At 38.1% G+C, this 18,084-nt stretch overlaps 1 protein-coding gene across 1 annotated transcript in view; it reads right to left on the bottom strand.

Moving 5' to 3' along the window:
• Nucleotides 1-18,084, bottom strand: part of UTRN (utrophin) — a 473,527-nt gene that overhangs the window by 54,847 nt on the left and 400,596 nt on the right. The window contains exons 60-63 of the mRNA XM_054698162.1: nucleotides 15,543-15,604; nucleotides 13,718-13,792; nucleotides 6,315-6,516; nucleotides 505-590 (exon numbers count right to left, since the gene is read on the bottom strand). Coding sequence (XP_054554137.1) covers nucleotides 505-590; nucleotides 6,315-6,516; nucleotides 13,718-13,792; nucleotides 15,543-15,604 — 425 coding nt within the window. The remainder of the gene's footprint in view (nucleotides 1-504; nucleotides 591-6,314; nucleotides 6,517-13,717; nucleotides 13,793-15,542; nucleotides 15,605-18,084) is intronic.

The following is an 18,084-nucleotide window of genomic DNA, read 5'->3' as shown; positions in this document are numbered from 1 at the left end:
TTTTATCATTTAAAGCACACAAGTTTCAAGTATAAAGTACAGCATAAAGGTTTCAGCCCATCTTAATTTTCTTTTAGCATTGGAAGTATACAGAAGTAGAAAAGATTTAGCTTTAGAGTCAGAAAAATCTACCACTTAATTCTAGCCCCACTATTTATTATCTCTGCAGTTTTGACCAGGTTAGTAACTGTTCTCAGCATTATTTTTTTTAATGTACCTGCAATATGTACAAAAAAATCTATTATTCTAAGAGTTAGATGAGATATAATTTGTAATTAGTTCTCACTCCATCAGGTTCCTCACCTCTTGATTCTATAATCAGCTTTTCATTTTATCTAAAAACTCACCTCTTTACACTGATATTCTTAGCCTAACCTGTATATGTATAGAACAGGTTAAAAGGGAACTATAATTACTGGGAAATCATACAAAGTATACCTCCAATAAATTTAAGTGTTACTATTATTACTAAAAACATTGTTGACATAGGAAAGTCTTACATACATCTGTACTTTTCTTCTAAGAGACCTTTGGAAAGAGATGTCAATCCAATCTTCAGACTCTGCACTCTTATTTTTCCAGTTCGACCCCTGAAATTATAAGAACCTCTATGTGTTACATGCATTTAAAAGTATATACAGTATATTAATTATTTCTGAATATCATTTTTTTCTTGAGGGTAAACCATTAAAAAATAATTGCACCCCAAAGATACAACTTTTCTGCTCATTGTTAATAATTGATGTTAAACTCATACATAATTTCATGACATACTTTAATAGTATATTTGACCTAGTCTAGAATAATATGCAGACCAAAGTCACTTTATATATAACATATGAACTAGGAAGAACAAATTAAGGCAAAATGAAAATGATAATTGTAAAGCTGAAAAGACTTTAATTTCATAAATACTATGAATTGAAATCTATCTGTTGATAATTATAAATGCAAGATTCAAAATAGATAACAAGACCCATATATAATATGCATGTGTCTTAATATAGCAAAATCATTATATAATGGTAATCTCTAATAAATATAGAAAACTGACTAAAAAATTGAATACACAGTGAGAACTTCTGTTGAATATTTAAAAAAATACTATTGATTTTGACCTCTGTCCATGCAGCTTTTATACATGACTATCTTAATTATAATAGTCAAATGATTGTGATAGACAGGTGAGTAATCTCTATTTCGGGGAATATCAAATGATAAATTTATTTTATCTTTAAAAGCAGAGTTTTTTATTCTGTCATTTATCAAAGAATAACTGAGTTGTCTACCTAATGTCAAATTATATAAGATCCAGAGGATGGAGAAAAAGAAAGTTGGAAATTATAAAAATTAAAAATATGTGGTCCTTGCTATGGAATATCACATAGTCCAAGAAAATCTGCTATCTTTATTATTTCACATTAACAATCAGTTTTCAGGTTAGGTTTTTATTATTGATTTTCTTTTAATGTGTTTTCAATACAAATACAGCACATTCTATAACTAAATGTTTATGAAAATTGCAGGAATATATAAAATTCAGTTAACTCATGCTATTTAAAAACAATTCTTAGTTTATGTTTTACTTTTACTATTGATACTGACATTCTTCCATTCTCAAATAAATATGCAGGTAAATTTCAGCATGCAAACCATGACATATAAAATACAAAATAAATTAAAAGCAAAGCATGATTATGCATTGTTAAATATATTTTTAAATAATCCCTAAGTAGCTAAGAGTTTATAAACTTACTAAAGCTTTCTTATGTGAATGCCATTATGTACAACATTCATAATGGCCTATGACATAAATATTTAAATTCCAAAATAAAAATAGCCATTATCAGCAGACTTTATAAGTCAAACTCATTTCTGTCTTTCGCAGTTACAGAAATACTAGTTTCAAGTTAATCTTAAACTAAACGAGGCTACAAATTGTGTTTTTACTTCACATTTTTTTTATACATTTTCTAATTATAACATGAAAAAGACAGTGTCTGTATTCGTCATTCCAAAAATCAGAAACTTTTATTCTCTGGACATAGCCAGAGAACAGACTTGCAGAAGTCACAAGAGCCTGTGCGAATGACATGTATATGATTAAGAACAAAGCAATCCATGAATGGAAAAGGATCAAAATGATCTACACTGGAGGATGAACTTCAGTGTATGGTGAGAACACAAGAAGGAGGAACACAAGGACTACTGATATGTCAACCAATCACTGCATCAACAACAGTTATGAAGGCTTAATGTGACATATGCATTATTGCATACACCAACAAGACCAACCAAGACATGATTCTCACACACCATAAGCTCACGATCTAGCTGGGGAAATTAGACAAAACAACAACTGGGGAATCATAAGAAGATATGAGACCAATCTTGATGTATGGAAATAATCAACTGCCAGATAACTGTGGGTAATTAGTCTAAGTAGTCACTAGGTGCAAAACACTGGGTAGAAAAAGTAAGTTTAATATCAGACATTGGACTGTCCCAATCAGGAGAAAGTAGATTGTCACAGGAAATGTCTGGGTCTGTGTCAGGGATACAAATAAGATATAGGGATTTGAGAGACAACAGAGAGCCAATGAAATGTATCAGTGAGTGACATAACCCAACATTTAAGTATTTAGGCACTGTTAAATATATTTATAAATAATCCCTCAATAGCTAATTTTTATAAATAACTCCTGAAATTAGTTTAACTGGAAAGGAAAGATATATATTTTATAATGATATCCTTCCAGAAATAGTGGAAAATATGACCTAACACTGTGGCAAAGTAGGTTAATAATTTCTGTAGCGACAAAAATATTTAAACCAAGTGTTGCAGATTATTGCTTTAAGTCATGAATTAAACACCCCTGATTTCATTAAATCTAGAAGGAATACTGTGTAATTAAGATTTTTTTAACCTAGTAAAGGTAAAGACTGGATGAGGCTGTGAACACACAAATGGAATCAATTTTATCGTTACAGTTTATGGTCATTTCTACATATATTAGTTCATCTGCCCTTCACAATCACCTTACATGTGATAAGTTCAGCAGGTATTTTTACCTCAATTTTTCAGATGAGAAATTGAGATGCCAAAAGTTAAGTGGCTGCCAAGTCACAGAGCCACCAAAACCAAAAGTTCAGATTCTTGCCATCTATCTTAGAAGAAAATGGATTCTTCTTCACAAAATTCAGAATATTAGGAGTTGGGTACATGTTAAAACTCAGAAGGAATAGAGAATATCATTTACAAAGTACCATTTTTTTTTAGATATGACAACATGATACTAAGAATCACGTGATTAAAAAAAAGTGACTATCAGTTTCATATATATCAGTAACATACAAAGGGGCTTGTGGATAGTCCTGTCTCACTGGGTCACTTTCTCAATTGGCAAAATGAAGAAGGCAGATTAGAAGATACTCAAAATCCTTCTACTTCCAGAATCCTATGATCTGCTGTTTGCATCACTCATTATTTCAAGAGTTCGCTGACTTCTTCAAGAGCTGGAGATACCAGCTCTTCTGGCTGCATCATACTACATGAAGTAAGGCAGTCAGACACATTTGGCTAATGAATGAATGTTAGAATAGCTAATGAATGGCTTAGGTCATGGGACTGTTTCCAAGGTTCAGAACCTTCTTATGGGTCAGTAATATCCTGGGGAGTACACTAGGGATAGTAAATCAGGTCCATCAGCTTCTCAAAGGGAAGCAATGGTTTGAGACATTAATAACTCTTATTTAAATAAATGGGTACATTATAATCATTAGAGAAATTTAGGCAATCAACTCTGGTTATCAGAGACTGCCATCATATGAGAAACTGTGTTTTTTCTTTAAATAATTCATGACATTCCTTTCTAAGATGGAAAACTAGACTGAGCAGGCACAGTCCTGGTGAAGCGTGATCTTCACAGTCTTCCATATTTCTTTGGCATGGAAAGGAGATAAATCCTAAAAGCTTTTTTCGCCTTTAAAATGGGGGATTTTAAGTTACTGTCTTTCTAAATAAAAAACAGTACTTACCATTTCCCATGTGTTTGTTCACATTTGATGGCAGGAATTGGAAATATCCCAACACTTAATTCCCTATAATATGAATCATGACATTTCATATACTGCTTACTTCCAATGAAATGGCACACCTCCCTTTGGGCTGTCCAGTGAGGGCAGCATATGTATGTGTTATGGGTTCAGTTATATGCCCTTAAAGTTTACATACTGAAATTTTAATTCCCAATACCTCACAATGTGAGTAAATTTGGAGGTAGGACCTTTAAGGAGGTAATTAAGTTAAAAATGAAGTTATTGAGGGTGAGCCCTAACCTAATCTCACTACTGTCCTTAGAAGAAGAGATGAGGATATAGGCACACATAGAAGAGAGGCCAAGGGAAGACATGGGAGAAGACAGCCCTCCATAAGTCAGGGAAAGAGGCCTCAGAGGAAGTCACTCTGCCATTTTGACCTTGGACTTGTAGTCTCCTGAACTGTGAGAAATCATGTTTCTGTTGTTAAGTCACCTGTCTGTGGTACTTGGTTATAGCAGCCCTGGCAAACTAACACAGTGTGCCAAAGCCACACTAATGCTGAGGAAGAATGATGTCACACCTTCTCCAGTTCTTCCTTAAAATACGGCTCAAGTGCAACTCTACCACATTCCACAGAACTTCATACAAATCCTAAGCACTCTGATTATCTAGCATTCTTCCTGAGATGTAAAATTTAGTGTCAGGCTTTGTAGTTAATCTATTTGACAAACATTTTTGGTGAATCTACTATAGAAAATGTCTTTTAAAAGTTAAAAAAATTGAAGACCAAGTTAATAGTTGATAATTGCTAGCAGTCATATTTCACCCATGGAAGATAAAAATTCACATTAAAATGAAATGCATTAAAAGAGATCAGACAGATAATGTAAATCGAACCATGATTACTGTAACTTAAGATTCACGCTATCTGTTCTTCAGTGAATTTTTTAAGAGCCTTCAAACGCACAATGACTACTGGATTATTTAAAAAGGATTTTGCTATATTTGTGAATATTGAAAAATGAAAAATTTTTATAATCAAAAGAATAGCTATTTTTAAATTAACCCATCTCTAAAGCTATTGTCACCTACTTATTCAGAATCAATCAGCTGCTAAACATGCATTTATGAATGATCATCTATCATCTTTCTCTGAAAATCAAATAAAAGGCTTCTAAATGCAAATTTTCATACAGCTAATTAATGGAAAATAACTTTTAAGGTCTGAGACAAAAACAACAGCTCTACTTTTTTTTTATTTCATCTTCGCATACTTTAACCCCCTACCAGAAGGATGAATAATTCCTAATGTTCCAGAAATGTCAGCCCACAGCAGGTCGTTCTGGAATTGATTATTTCACAAATGCATTTCACATTTAAAAAAAAAAAAGCAAATTAATGGCAAATGAGTTATGCTAGAAGTTCAGGGTGCTCTTGGTGTAATAGTGAGTACATAATTAATTACAGATATTAAAATATCCTATAGCATAAATTATTTAAAACACCATATACACATATACCCACCACAGCAATAAATAAAACTAATACCAAAAGACAAATTAAATCCCTTTAATTGCCATCCAAATTGTTCTGAAGTTGTCACACAAAAATTGCAGTATGGATTATTATGAGTCAATATATTATTTTATTCATAACAATAAAAACAAATTTGACTTCAGATAAAAGAAATACTAAAGAATTATGGAAGGAGAAAGAAGCTAGACTTATTTAGATTTCCCCAAGAAGAGTGATAAAAATATACTACAAATGTCGCATTCTTTATAAATTGAAGCAAAATCTTAAAATACTAGATGAACATTCTTTTGTCTTCTATGGTTGGTTAAGAGCTCTGTTTTTGGAAAGTCATTCCTTTTCACTAATTAATATATTTCCATAGAGAAAAGTACTTTGAGAGACCTTTTTAAAAAATTCACTTAAGGGTCTCCCGGGTAGCCTAGGGGTTATGCCTCTGGGCTATCACCCCTATAGCCTGAGTTCCCATCCCAGGCCAGAGAGTTAATCCACACGTGGCACAGCAGACCTTTCCTGTCTCGCTTGCTGCTCCCCTCAGCAGTATATTTCAGTATATCAGCCTGCTCTGCTCCCCACTGTCTCCGATGAATCCTCTCACCCCTTGCGCCTCTGGCCTACACTCTGGCTTTTCTATGCAAAAAAATTAAAAAAAAAAATCTTTAAAAATAATTCACTTAAAACTTTGCATTTTCAACATATTTCATTCAACTATTGTTTTAATGGGAAAAATATAAACTCACGTGTCGTATACATTGAGCAACCAGTTGAGACACATATCCACACAGAGGGGAACGTTGACCAGGTCCTTGTGCATTTGTTCGAGGCCATCATAAGCAGTTGTCAGGCAGTTGATAACATCTGGGACACTCAGAAGCTGATCATTTTGGTTCAACTTATGCTGTTTGAAAACTTCATTTGTTGTATTCAAGTCTAAGAGATCCACTGGTGATGTAAGAAAAAGGATTATGAAGAGTCATTATATTATTTATTTGAGGGCACTAAAGCAAAAACATTTCTAGTCTCCATTATTTAGCTTACTTAATTCCTCAACTTAAGATCTCTTTTTAAGCTAATTTCAATAAAAATTTAAAAAATTAAATTTCTTTATAGGAAACAACTAGCATTGCCATTCTTTCATTTTGAACCTCTTTCTTTTTCCACACTGCATACTTTTGAATCTGAACTTGGTCACTTGCCAATCTGATCCCATTTCTTGCTCTTTGGAATATCAAATTTTCCTACTTTCCTTTGCTAGCTTTCCTATCTGAAGTTTTCTTTCTCTGCAATATAGGAAAAATAGAAACCTCTGTATCTACCTCAACTTGTAGAATTTCCCATATATATTGTTCTCCTCTTCCTAGCTCTGGAGAACAACCAACTCACCACCCTCCCGTTCATCTTTTATATCACTGCCCAGTAACTCATTCATGAACAGTTTCTCAACAGTACATCATAACTTTCAAAGTCCACTGAAGATGTTCAGTTAAATATATTCTGCAGAAAATAATAGCTCCGCACTGCCTATCACATCAGGCTTGATATAGGGCCCTGACAGTCTTGCCTTAACCTGGCTGGATTCCCAGGATACTCTAGCACGTATGAGGTCCACAATATAGTCCCCACATCTCCAGGCCTTCATGTGCTTACTCTCCATGTGCAGAACATCTACAGAGGATGAAGGCGGACAGGGAAAGAGAAGGCAGAGCCCCTGCCCGCCAAGATAACAGGTCTGTGGAGCATACAGAGAGCTCTACTAAAAAGGGTGAAAATGCTTTAAGAGAACATTCTGGGACTTAAATTATTACAGATTAAAAACTATTTCTAAACTCAATAGGGAATACATGTTTTAATGAACGGAGATATGCAAATCTGAATAACAGGACAATCCATATTCTTTAGATGTCAAATACATTATTGTTAAAATTTCAGATAATAAAAATAACTTCATATGAGTTAGAAGATCAATTATGTTAGGGGAAAAAAACAAAGAACCATCTGGAATTTTCATTGTTCTTTTTACCCCACTTCTTGGCACTGTACGCTATTTTCAATTATAAACTTCCAGAGGACAGGGGCAAAATTCAAATTCATTCTCCATAGTGTCTGACAAAGGGAAATGCTTAACAAATGACAGTAGTTACAGAAGTATAATTCCACACAGATACAAAAGAACATATTCAAAGACTGCCAACATGTCTAAATTTTCTGAATTCCAATACTAATTAATGCCAGCACACAGGCTGGCTATTGTAATCCCCTCACACGGTATAAAGTGACAATAGAGCAAATTCCAAAAAGACTGTTTCCTGGTTCAGGCTGTCCTTGCATTTCTTCCAGAAAAATCTCCTTTGGAATATACTTTGCAGCTTTGACAGTCACTCTCTCCACATCCCACATGATATCATGTCTTCAATTTTGGTGATTTCCTCTGACACTTTGCCTCAGTCGGCATGCCTCTCCCTGGAGTGTGTCACACTGAGGTATACCTTTAAAGAACTGGCTACATTTCAATCCCAGAAATTATGATTTTTTTTTGTTTTTAAAGGGAGTCAAATGACAGCTCAGTCATGTGGCAAAAGAATCACTTTCTAAGCAACTTTCAGGCTTTTTCCTTAGTCCCACATCTGAGGTGGAGAGAGCACATGGAGGTGGTCGTCACTCTCCTGCTCTTCAAAACACATTGGCTTAGCACGTTTGTGACTCTCGTAAGGTTGGGCATGAGGATTGTTTGACCTTGGCCTTTCTTTCTTAGCACCTTTCTGATCTTCTCTTGCCCAGATGTGTCAGACACATATCTTCCCTGTCACTAGCCTGGGGACTCGCTCAATTACTAGTCTCTGAGGACAACTGCAGATGTTCCTTACCCTGATCTCCTGCCTGAACACTCCATTCCATCCACTTTCCAGCTGCTCTGTTCCCTCCTAGAGCTATATTGTTCTCTTTCAGGAACCTCGCCTGATTATCTTCAAAATAAAGGACTGGCCTTCTAATTATGCTGAAATCTTGGAATGTTGCCATGACCTCCTCTAGACCATCAGTCTGGAAATGATGAGATATTATCCTATGCTCCTTTCGTCCTCGGCAATTTACCAACTACCAAATCCCCTCAACCATGGGTTCTCCCTCCTACTTACAAATCCACTCTCATCTCCCCTCTTCCCACTACCATCAATCAGCTCAGTTCCATCATCTTTCACCTGAACTATTTTCTTGTCTTCTGTTCCCTCGGTCCTTTTCTGTCTTAGATATTAGCTAAAGCATTGCAGTGGCAGGAATGGACACAGGGCAGGTTTGGAGAAGTCCTGGAGGCCTCGGCGGCTTTTTCAGACTTTTATTGGGATTTACCAGGTACATGGCAGGCAGGGGTGCTGGGGGGCCGGAAGACTGGCAGACCCCCCAGCCCCTAGCAAGTCTTCACTCTGTCTGGGCTCTCCAGTGTTCTCTGGTGGTCTCTGCTTCTCTGCTCTTCCACTGATGTCCCCATGACACCACCCTTAAAAGCCCAGTCTCAGCCCAGGTGAATCCCATCTACCTATGCCCACACCCTCCTCCAGGTGCCCGCCATCAGGCATGCATTCAGGACCGCAAGGATCCATCATCCATCCTAATGGTGGGAAGGCAGAAAAGCCTGACATCATTTACTTACCCTACAAGCATGCATCCACATTTTGCCCTATTTCCTAATTCCCACAAAACAAAAAATGGCTCTACAGCACCCTCACTCCAAAAAAGAAAATCTAAACATTACATACAACTTTGTGAGAACTTAGAAAATAAAAATTTAAAGAAATAATTTAAAATACAACCTTTGAGCTGGACCTAAGCTGATTTTAAGGAAATTTGTGAATACTAGACAAATGGCTCATAAGCTACACCACTGAAATCTAATCATTCCCTGTTGTTCCCGGAATTCCAGCCAAGCCTTTGAGTCTAGCGCTTATCACTCCCCGCTGCTTACTCTTTCATCAGTGGCCACGTGCCTAAAGCCCCGTGTGGCTCAGCCCTTGTGCTTCCTAACCACTGCCTTGTTCTTGATGGTGAAGGGAAACTCGCCCTCCTCTGACATCACTTCCCCTTTGTTTCCCTATCACATAAAGGTATTAAATTGAAATACAAAAGAGTACACTACATATTTGTGGTCTGCCTGACATATAGTTTTAAAATCAAAACACAAAAGAATTCATATAATGCAATGGTCTAAAGAAAAATAACAACACCCACTCTAGGGTAAATGAATTAATCAGGCTTTTTATGACACTAGCCTCTGTGACTATCACCTGCAGCCTTCATCATGTTGATGTAGAAGATGCCTGATGTTGGACACCTGGAGCATGGGTGCAGGCATGCAGAAGTGTGCACACCTGAGCCTCAAGGTCAGTGCTATACGGACGCTACGAGAGGACATATGACTATAGAAGTGGTGATATCAGAAGAAAATACCAGAAAGAGCCCAGGGAAAAAGTAAAGATTTGTGGGGGGCTGGGAGGCTTGGTTGCCTGCCTGCCTCCCAGCACCCCCTTCCTGGCCCATGCCAGCTTCTTGCATTCCAGCCTCTCTGCCTGGTATACCTGGTTCCCTGAGAGAGCATTAAAGCCTGCAAATCCACCAACAGCTCCGGGACGCTATCCGTCTGCCTGAACAGTGGACCTGCCCTGTGCTTGCTGGCGCTACACCCAGGAAACTGCAGAGACAGCATACCAACTGTAGGGTAAGGTAAAAGTATTAGGCTTTTCTGCCCTCCTGCCATCAGGATAGATGAGGGAACTCTGTGGTCCTGAATGCATGCCTCATGGCGGGCACCTGAAGTGGGTACACCTGGGCTGAGAGACTGAGTTTATAAGGGCGGCGTCATGGGGACGTCAGCAGAAGCCAACAACGAACGGAAGCCGAGAGAAGAAGAGAAGCAGAGAGAACCCCAGAGAGAGCCCAGAGAGAGTGCGGATTTGCTGGGGGCTGGGAGGACTGCCAGCCTCCCGGCCCCCCAGCATCCCTGCCTGCCATATGCCTGGTAAATCTAAATAAAAGACCTGCAAAAGCCACTGAGGACTCTGACTCCTCCTTCACCCTGTCTGCTGGATCAGAAAACCTGCTCACTGCCCTGTTCCTGTCCCTACACCAACATCTTGGAAAGCCTCCTTAATTATATCCCCTCACAAAGACAGGGAGAATCACTAACCTTTATATTTCACTTGATTTTTTTAAGTATTTATGTCTCCCTAAATAATACAACATTTAGTTCTGTTGGTTTTGAATGATAAATAAATGGAATCAAACCAAGAATTTCTTCTGCCACTGATCTTTTTTTTTTCATTCAACTCTAGTTCTAAGATTCCACCATGTGGATGCTGATTATTAGCCCATTTATTTTTGCTGCTGTATCAAATCACTTTTATGAATATGCCAAAGTTTACTATTAAAAAATGCTGCCATAAATCTTCTCAGACATATCTTCTCATATATTCCCATAACTTTCAAAGTCAAATCATTCACTCAGTATATCCTAGGAGAAAGCTCTTGAGAGAAGTTGTAGAAGGGCCGAGGAGAGATGAAAAGAGACTCTCACATAAAAGCTTAGTTCATGGAGAGAAATATAATAAGTACGCGGGCAAGCAAACAAGCAAGAAAGCACACAGAATAGCAAACATAATGGTAAGTACCACATAATAGCTGAATCTAGGAGGTGGAATATCTAGAGTTACCTAAGCCTCATGAAGGACAGGTGCCAGTTACAGCTGTATCTAAAGGAAGAGAATTTACCAGCCTGGGAAGAGCGCGAGCAAAAATTGCTGAGACAAGCTCTTCTGGCAGGACCAACAGAAGAGAGCCAGCACTAATTAGTTCCTCCAGAATGAATGAGTGAGGTGAACAGAGACATGGACTGAGGCAAAGACCATTCCATGCCGAGGACAACAGGAATCTGCTGTAAACAAGTGAGCTGTGTCTACGTGCAGTGTGTTCTCTCTAAATTTAAGCTCTTTGAATGTGGGAACCAAGCCTCTTTATGTTGTTTTATCTCCTGCACAATCTGGGGCCCAATAAATGAATGAACAAGGACACAGCAGAGACTGTGCCCCCTCCACGTTAGGACATAATGCTGGGTGGGGATGAACACAAAAGGGGAGGCAACTCCTGACCTAGGGCAGTTCTCAACAGGGGTGGGGCAATCCCCTTAGCAGGATCCACCACCACAAAGGACCCGCACAGTGCTTCTGTGAGAAGCAGCCATCATGGCCATCATAAAGTGCAGGCACTTGAATCAACGTTGCAGGCAGGTGGGTTAGCTTGGAAACATTTCCAAAGGAAGTAAAATTTTAACGGTATTTGGGAGGCACAAAGGGTTACAGACAATTGCAGAGGAAGGTCAGGGCACTTCAAATAAACAGAAAAGATGGGAGATGAAGGAGCAGGTTAATCATGAACAGGTGAGTTCCTAGAAGTGGTGCAAAGGCCCCAGGCTGGAAAGCAGTGGGGGAAGAAGGAAAAATAGAGAACAGGTGGCTCAGAGGACATCACCCTGAATATTTACAACACGCAGCACTCTTCTAAGTATGCACTGCTATGACACTTAGCCTATAAACATCGCTTCCTTTGGAGTTTGAAGAAATGAGCTGAAGAAGAGAGTTCTTTCTTTAGGGGTTAAAAGAAACAACAGAAGAGAACACCAATATGTTGATATGTTTATCCACCCAGAAGTATTACAGGAAATTGAAAGCTTGTGCACAATGACACGAAGTGCTCTTCTGTCATGGAGATTTTGTGGCTGAGTCATTTGTCCTCATTTTATAGCTCACCGGGTCTGAGAAGACCTTCCAAATCTGTCGGCTGGATACTGGATATGCAGCTGAGCCCCCTTCAAAGGTGCTGTCACACTGGCCTCACTGGACTCACTGACCATCTCTTTCGTGTGACCCTAATTCCAATCCTCTTCTGGCTCAGCATACAAACAATTAGTCAGTGTGTGGTAGCTTTATTCTATTTATTTGTTTATTATACTTGGAATTCTGCAACATTTGCCATAACTACAGGCCCCTGCCAATTATCTTTGGGGCTCTGGGTCATGTGAGTCAAGGTCAGCTCTTTTATCATGTCGTCTGATGGTGTTTGCAGGCTTTTAGATTTCTCATCCACACATAGCATATGTTTTTCTTATTTTAAAGCTCTGTGTGGCTATATTTTCCCTGAATGATTCTACACTTCTTTTTTTCTCAGCTCTCCTCATGTAACCAGTTTAAAATGTATTATTAATTTCTACTTATTTTAAAAGAGAAGCTTTCTAATCTTAATATATGATTTTTCTAGGGTAACTTTGAAAGTTTTGCTGAACTGCCTAGACATATAGAACAATTGTAACAAAAGGAAGCAAACAAAAAAAACTAGGAACTTTTCAAATTACCCTGTCTGAAAAGTATAGGCCAATATCTCTTCTTGGATTAACTCTCCTAGGAGGCTTACATGTTTACTGAGTAAACACAATCATTAACACCAAAACCACAAATGGGATCCAGACAGCTTAATCCATACTCTAGTCTAAGCATTCTTATTTTTTACTTATATTTAGGTAATTTGGTGGGGAAAGTAAACCTTTAGTATATATAAGGACTATCACAGAATATCACCCTGAAAATACTCTCTGCAGGCGAAGTTCATGTTGCCAATACTAACGTCTCAAGACATATTTAAATGAACAGATTCTTTTATCTAATTTTCTAAGGTGCCAGTTCAAATTTGGATCAAGGACGGATGTTTGCCTTATTATATGATTGTGCTAAATCAGTCTATTTGGAACCTGCACTTCCGAATGGGTCAACTACTAAAAAGGCTATGATTTATTACTTTGCTTCCTTGCTTTAGTTCTTTGAAATGGGTGGCAGCATCATTTTTGAAAAAGCTCTTTATGTTAATCTTGTATTTTGGTTAATTTTGTTCTTCAACTGAGAATGGCATATGCTTATTTGTTTTACTGCTGCATGCTGATGGGGGCAAATAATAGAGCATTTATAGAAACAGCCAACTCCTTGAGTGAGGTACACTGAAAATCAGATTAGCTCCACAAACACATCACCCCCTTCATTTATCTTTGTCTTAAAACAGCAAACCAGGCAATCCAGAAAACAAGGTGATTAACTCTGGTAGAGTAACTCACAACATAGAGCTTTCTGCAGTCTCCGGATTTTGATGGCTGTACGGTAGGCGGAGAAACGTACGTTGTTCAGGTCAGCTGAAATGGTAGAGAACACACCTTAGTATTAACTTATATTGAATGGCAAGAAAGGATTTGTTTCTTTCAAGTAATGAGAATTATGTTCACCTGCATTAAAAAGTCTTTTCCTAAATTCCCCAGCATTTATTTAAGAAAATAATTAAATGTTCATTAGCACCCTGGTGAGATACATTCTAAAGCAGTGCTACAAAGAAAATGTAAAGGAAGGATAAGGAGGGAAATGAGAAAAAAGAAACTTTTCATGGCCTAATAAAACATATCACACCCCAGGCTGAGGGACTGTTCCTCTCCACTGCGAAGAAGAATTTTCCTCCAGGGCCTTTTTCCCCAATGACAATTAAATTAGTTCTCTGTCCACCAGGGTGTCCCTCTCTCTACTCATAAAGCTAGTCTGTTTCTATGCTCATTTATGTCTTGATTTTTTTTTTTTTGCTGCTTCTGTACTTTCATGGATCTTTTAAAATCATCCTAAAATCAATCTTCAAATCTTTAGAAACAACAGATAGTACAATTTCTTTCTTTGTTCCCTAAAGAGAGTATCAATATTAGAAACCAGCAGAAATAAAAGTAAACATGGAAATCATCAAAATGTGTCCCCCTAAGTTTACAAATTAAACAAACCAGTGTCTTTTCTCTCACTTCTTCAGCCTTTGCAGTTGCCCTTCCCCCTTCCCATGAAAGCTCAGAGAGAGGCCCCAGCAGCACTGTAGCTACTCAAAGAGAAAACCCTTTCAAAACCACTGGACCAACCCAAAGTAGGCAAAACAGTTCAAAGTCAGTTTCAACTGGAAAGCCACAGGATCACAAGACAGCCTCAGTAAAAGCAATTGTGCGCTGTTAAGAGAAAGGTTGCACAAAGTCCTATTAGAATGGGTGGAGTTCATCATGGACTTGTGAGCCCCAACCAACATCCTGTCCAAACAATCTGGCCCACTACACTGGACACAAGGCATCACGTTGGACAAAAAGTGTTAGCTCCTGACCAATGGATATCTCACAACTCCCTGGGATGAGAAGGCTTGGAGATCACATGTGCAGATGGAACGTCTGGATGTAGCTCAACCTCAAACAAACCTCAAACTGCTCCCTGTCTATCAGCCTTTTGGGCCTACCCTTTAAATACTGCCTCCTCACTCCCTGTGCAGAGCCAGAGTAATTATCTTTTCCAGCACCGGTTCCCTTGTGCAGGAGCCTCTAACAAAGCCTCGCCTGGTTTAACTAGACCTGGCACTCTCTGGTGAATTCTTTCCCTAGAGGGCAAAGGGCCCACTCTTTTGGGTCAGGATCTGTGACAATCAGAATTTTCATCTCCTGTGCTATCTTTCATTTTCATATTAAAATGTATTTAGTTTTTCATGACTACTTAGACAAAATGAATTTAAGCAAGTTAATGTAATAAGATTTTACTAAATAAGAAGAGAGTGACTTTCAAGCAGTGAATTGGAGATTGCTATATTATTTTTGTTTTCATACAAAGCTGAAGGTTAAGATGACTTAATATGAAGGAGATATGACTTCCAATTACATGGCTCATGCTATTTCAAATCACTCATTCTTTTCAGAAGAAAGGTAAAACCTGTTTACTCCATTGTTCTTAGAAATTCAGCTCCTTTTCTGTGTCAGTGACATGATCCTTTATATATAACATGTCATCTAAGAGAGGCTGGTGATTAGTCTCCATTTAGGAATATATATAATTCTCAATTGTTTACAGTAGGTTATTGCTCTTAAATGAAATTGTACTCACCAAGGGATTGAAAGAGTTCAGTCATTTTGGGATGATCCCAACAGGTTGTCTGTGTTTGATGACTGGGGAGAAAAGGTAATAAAATGTAAATGAAAACAAAAGTACATATAAAATGATACAGGTTACATGGCAAAGAGGCAAATAGAAATTTTATCAAATTTTTAAAAATACATGCAAAATTATCCCAAGATGAATCACTCAGAAACTTGATGACCATTATTACTTCATATTTGAAACATCAATAATACATTTTTTCTTGAACCTTAAAAATATAAAAATTTTAATTGTGCTATTTCAAAAAGAATTGCAACAAAATTATTAAAACATAAAATATGGGTGCAACGACCGACCCTAGGACCTCAGGATTGATGTAGGCAGATCCAGATAGGCTCCAGAATAACTCTACTTGAGTTGGGCAGATGTAGACAGACTTTCATGCAGAACCAATTTTCAGGGAGTAGAAGAAGTTGCCATGAAGAGTTGCTAAACTTTAGACGTCCTAATCAAATTTCCACGGAATCGAGAAATGAAGACTTTAATTCTGAATTAACTTCTCACAATCTACTGAGCCTCCGTCCTCTTCATCCTTGAGTCTCCTTCCCCAATGTAAATATACCCTTTTCCCTGTGGGGACCCACTTAGAACCCTATAGTTGGTGTAACTATTATTTTAGGCTGAAGACATCTGAGATTCCAACAGATGCAGAAAAAAGTTTTCAGAGCCTCCTTTAGCTGACAAAAAGCAGCTATTTCTGGGAAATGAGGCTAAGTCCCCTCTCCCAGGGAGGATGGAGGGAGTTTCATGGCCTTGAAGACAGAAAAGCCAAACTTCTATGATAAGCAAACACTAACACAAACTTTCATATTGGTTCTCTTGAAACAATGACATTTATTTTCCTACAGAAACCGACTGATTCTTCTCATAGGAATCTATTCCTCCCAATTCCCTTCCCTTACTAGGTTAGGTATAAAAATGTCAAATTCTAACTACTCCTTAGAGAAACTCCTCACTGTATGAGCATTCCATGCATATGTAAACACTTTCTTTCCTCTGGCTAATTTGTCTTTTGACAGTTTAATTCACATGTCTCCAGAGCTTAATATAAGAGGGTAGAAGAAAAGGTGTTCTTTCTCCCTGGCATTTCGTTCATGTATATATCTAGATTCCCCAATTCCCTTAGTGTCTTTCTCTTGCCATTTCAAAACAAAGTCCCTCTCTCAGCTTTCCTCAGTTACCTAGTAGTTTTTTATAGTGATTGAACAGTTTTTCTCATGATCTTTACTCTTCCGTAAATTCCAAAACAAATTCATAATTTGAAATCCTTTGGGAATACAATGAGGGCAACACAGGCCAATATAGTGTCTAAATTTGTTCCTGGGAGGGGTGGGAAGAAGAGGTAAACAGTTCTTAACTTCAATGTGTCAGTGACCTTATATTTAAAAAAAGTTTACTGTCCCTTTTCTAGGTCAGAATAGAGTAATAACATTTAATAGTACTCAAAAGATTTCTTGGCTGACACTCAGTTCTTCCAAAACTGTTTAGTAAGCTGAGTGAAACGGCACAGTACACAGGAGAGAGTAGCATGGAATATTCACACAATCAGATTTAAGAGAATTTTTTTTTCATTTATGTAATATGTCAAGAAGTGGATCTAGGTGCTGATAAAGGACATGATCACTGTTAAACAGACTCAGGCAAAAGAACATCCAAAACTCATCAGTTCCTCTGAAGAATAACTGAAGTTTAGCTGTGAATGGAACAAGTAGTGGACTGCTGGTGTATGGAGACTCGACCTTTGGTGGTGAGCATGGCTGTTGAGCTGTGAAGCTGTATTCTTGAAACACACGGTTCCGTAAACCAATGTTGCCTCCATTTTTAAAAGAAGTCCTGGAAATTCCAAAATCCCAAGCAAAATAGCACCTCTACAATGTGAAGCTCTCTCTCAGTAGAGTTAGGAAACTGTCTGACTTCTCTACCTGTTTCTTAACACCAGGGCAGAGATAGCTATTTCCACTTTGTATTCTGCTCCTGAACACCAAGCAAACCATATTACCCTTTCACCATCTAAGTTGTTCCAAAATCACAAGAAAGCACTGAAATTTTTTGACCTAAAATTCTCATTCTTCCAGAGCTTGACAGAAAAAGAGTGTGGAGCTTCCACCCCTTCTACTGAATGGGACAAATGAAAAAAACAAATGACATCTCTAAGTTTGCTAAGAAAACAACCTCTTTCCTACAGCCAATGAGAATTAAAAGAGGATTTGCTAAAATGATTCTGTGACTTATATTTATTCATCTCAGTCCTTGCCTAACAGGATTCAGTTGCTCTCTTATGTCCTCTTTTTGAGTAACTTCATTCCCAGGGCAACCCTGATGTTCAAAGACAGATGACCCATTGAGATGGACCAAACCAAGGCTCAAGAACCAAACTTATGGGCCTCCCCGTTGGCGCAGCGGTTGAGCGCTGGGTTGCGAAGCTGCCCGCAGCCTCTGCGGCGCCGGTTCGATCCCCGGCTGCTCCCCGGCCACCGCAGGAGGGTCC

Source organism: Talpa occidentalis, unplaced genomic scaffold (assembly GCF_014898055.3).
Source record: "Talpa occidentalis isolate TD23 unplaced genomic scaffold, MPIMG_talOcc4v2.1 talOcc4.2, whole genome shotgun sequence".
NCBI classification, from domain to species: Eukaryota; Metazoa; Chordata; class Mammalia; order Eulipotyphla; family Talpidae; genus Talpa; species Talpa occidentalis.
The sequence above is the reverse complement of the archived record's forward strand: the minus strand, read 5'-3'. Positions and strand labels throughout refer to the sequence as shown.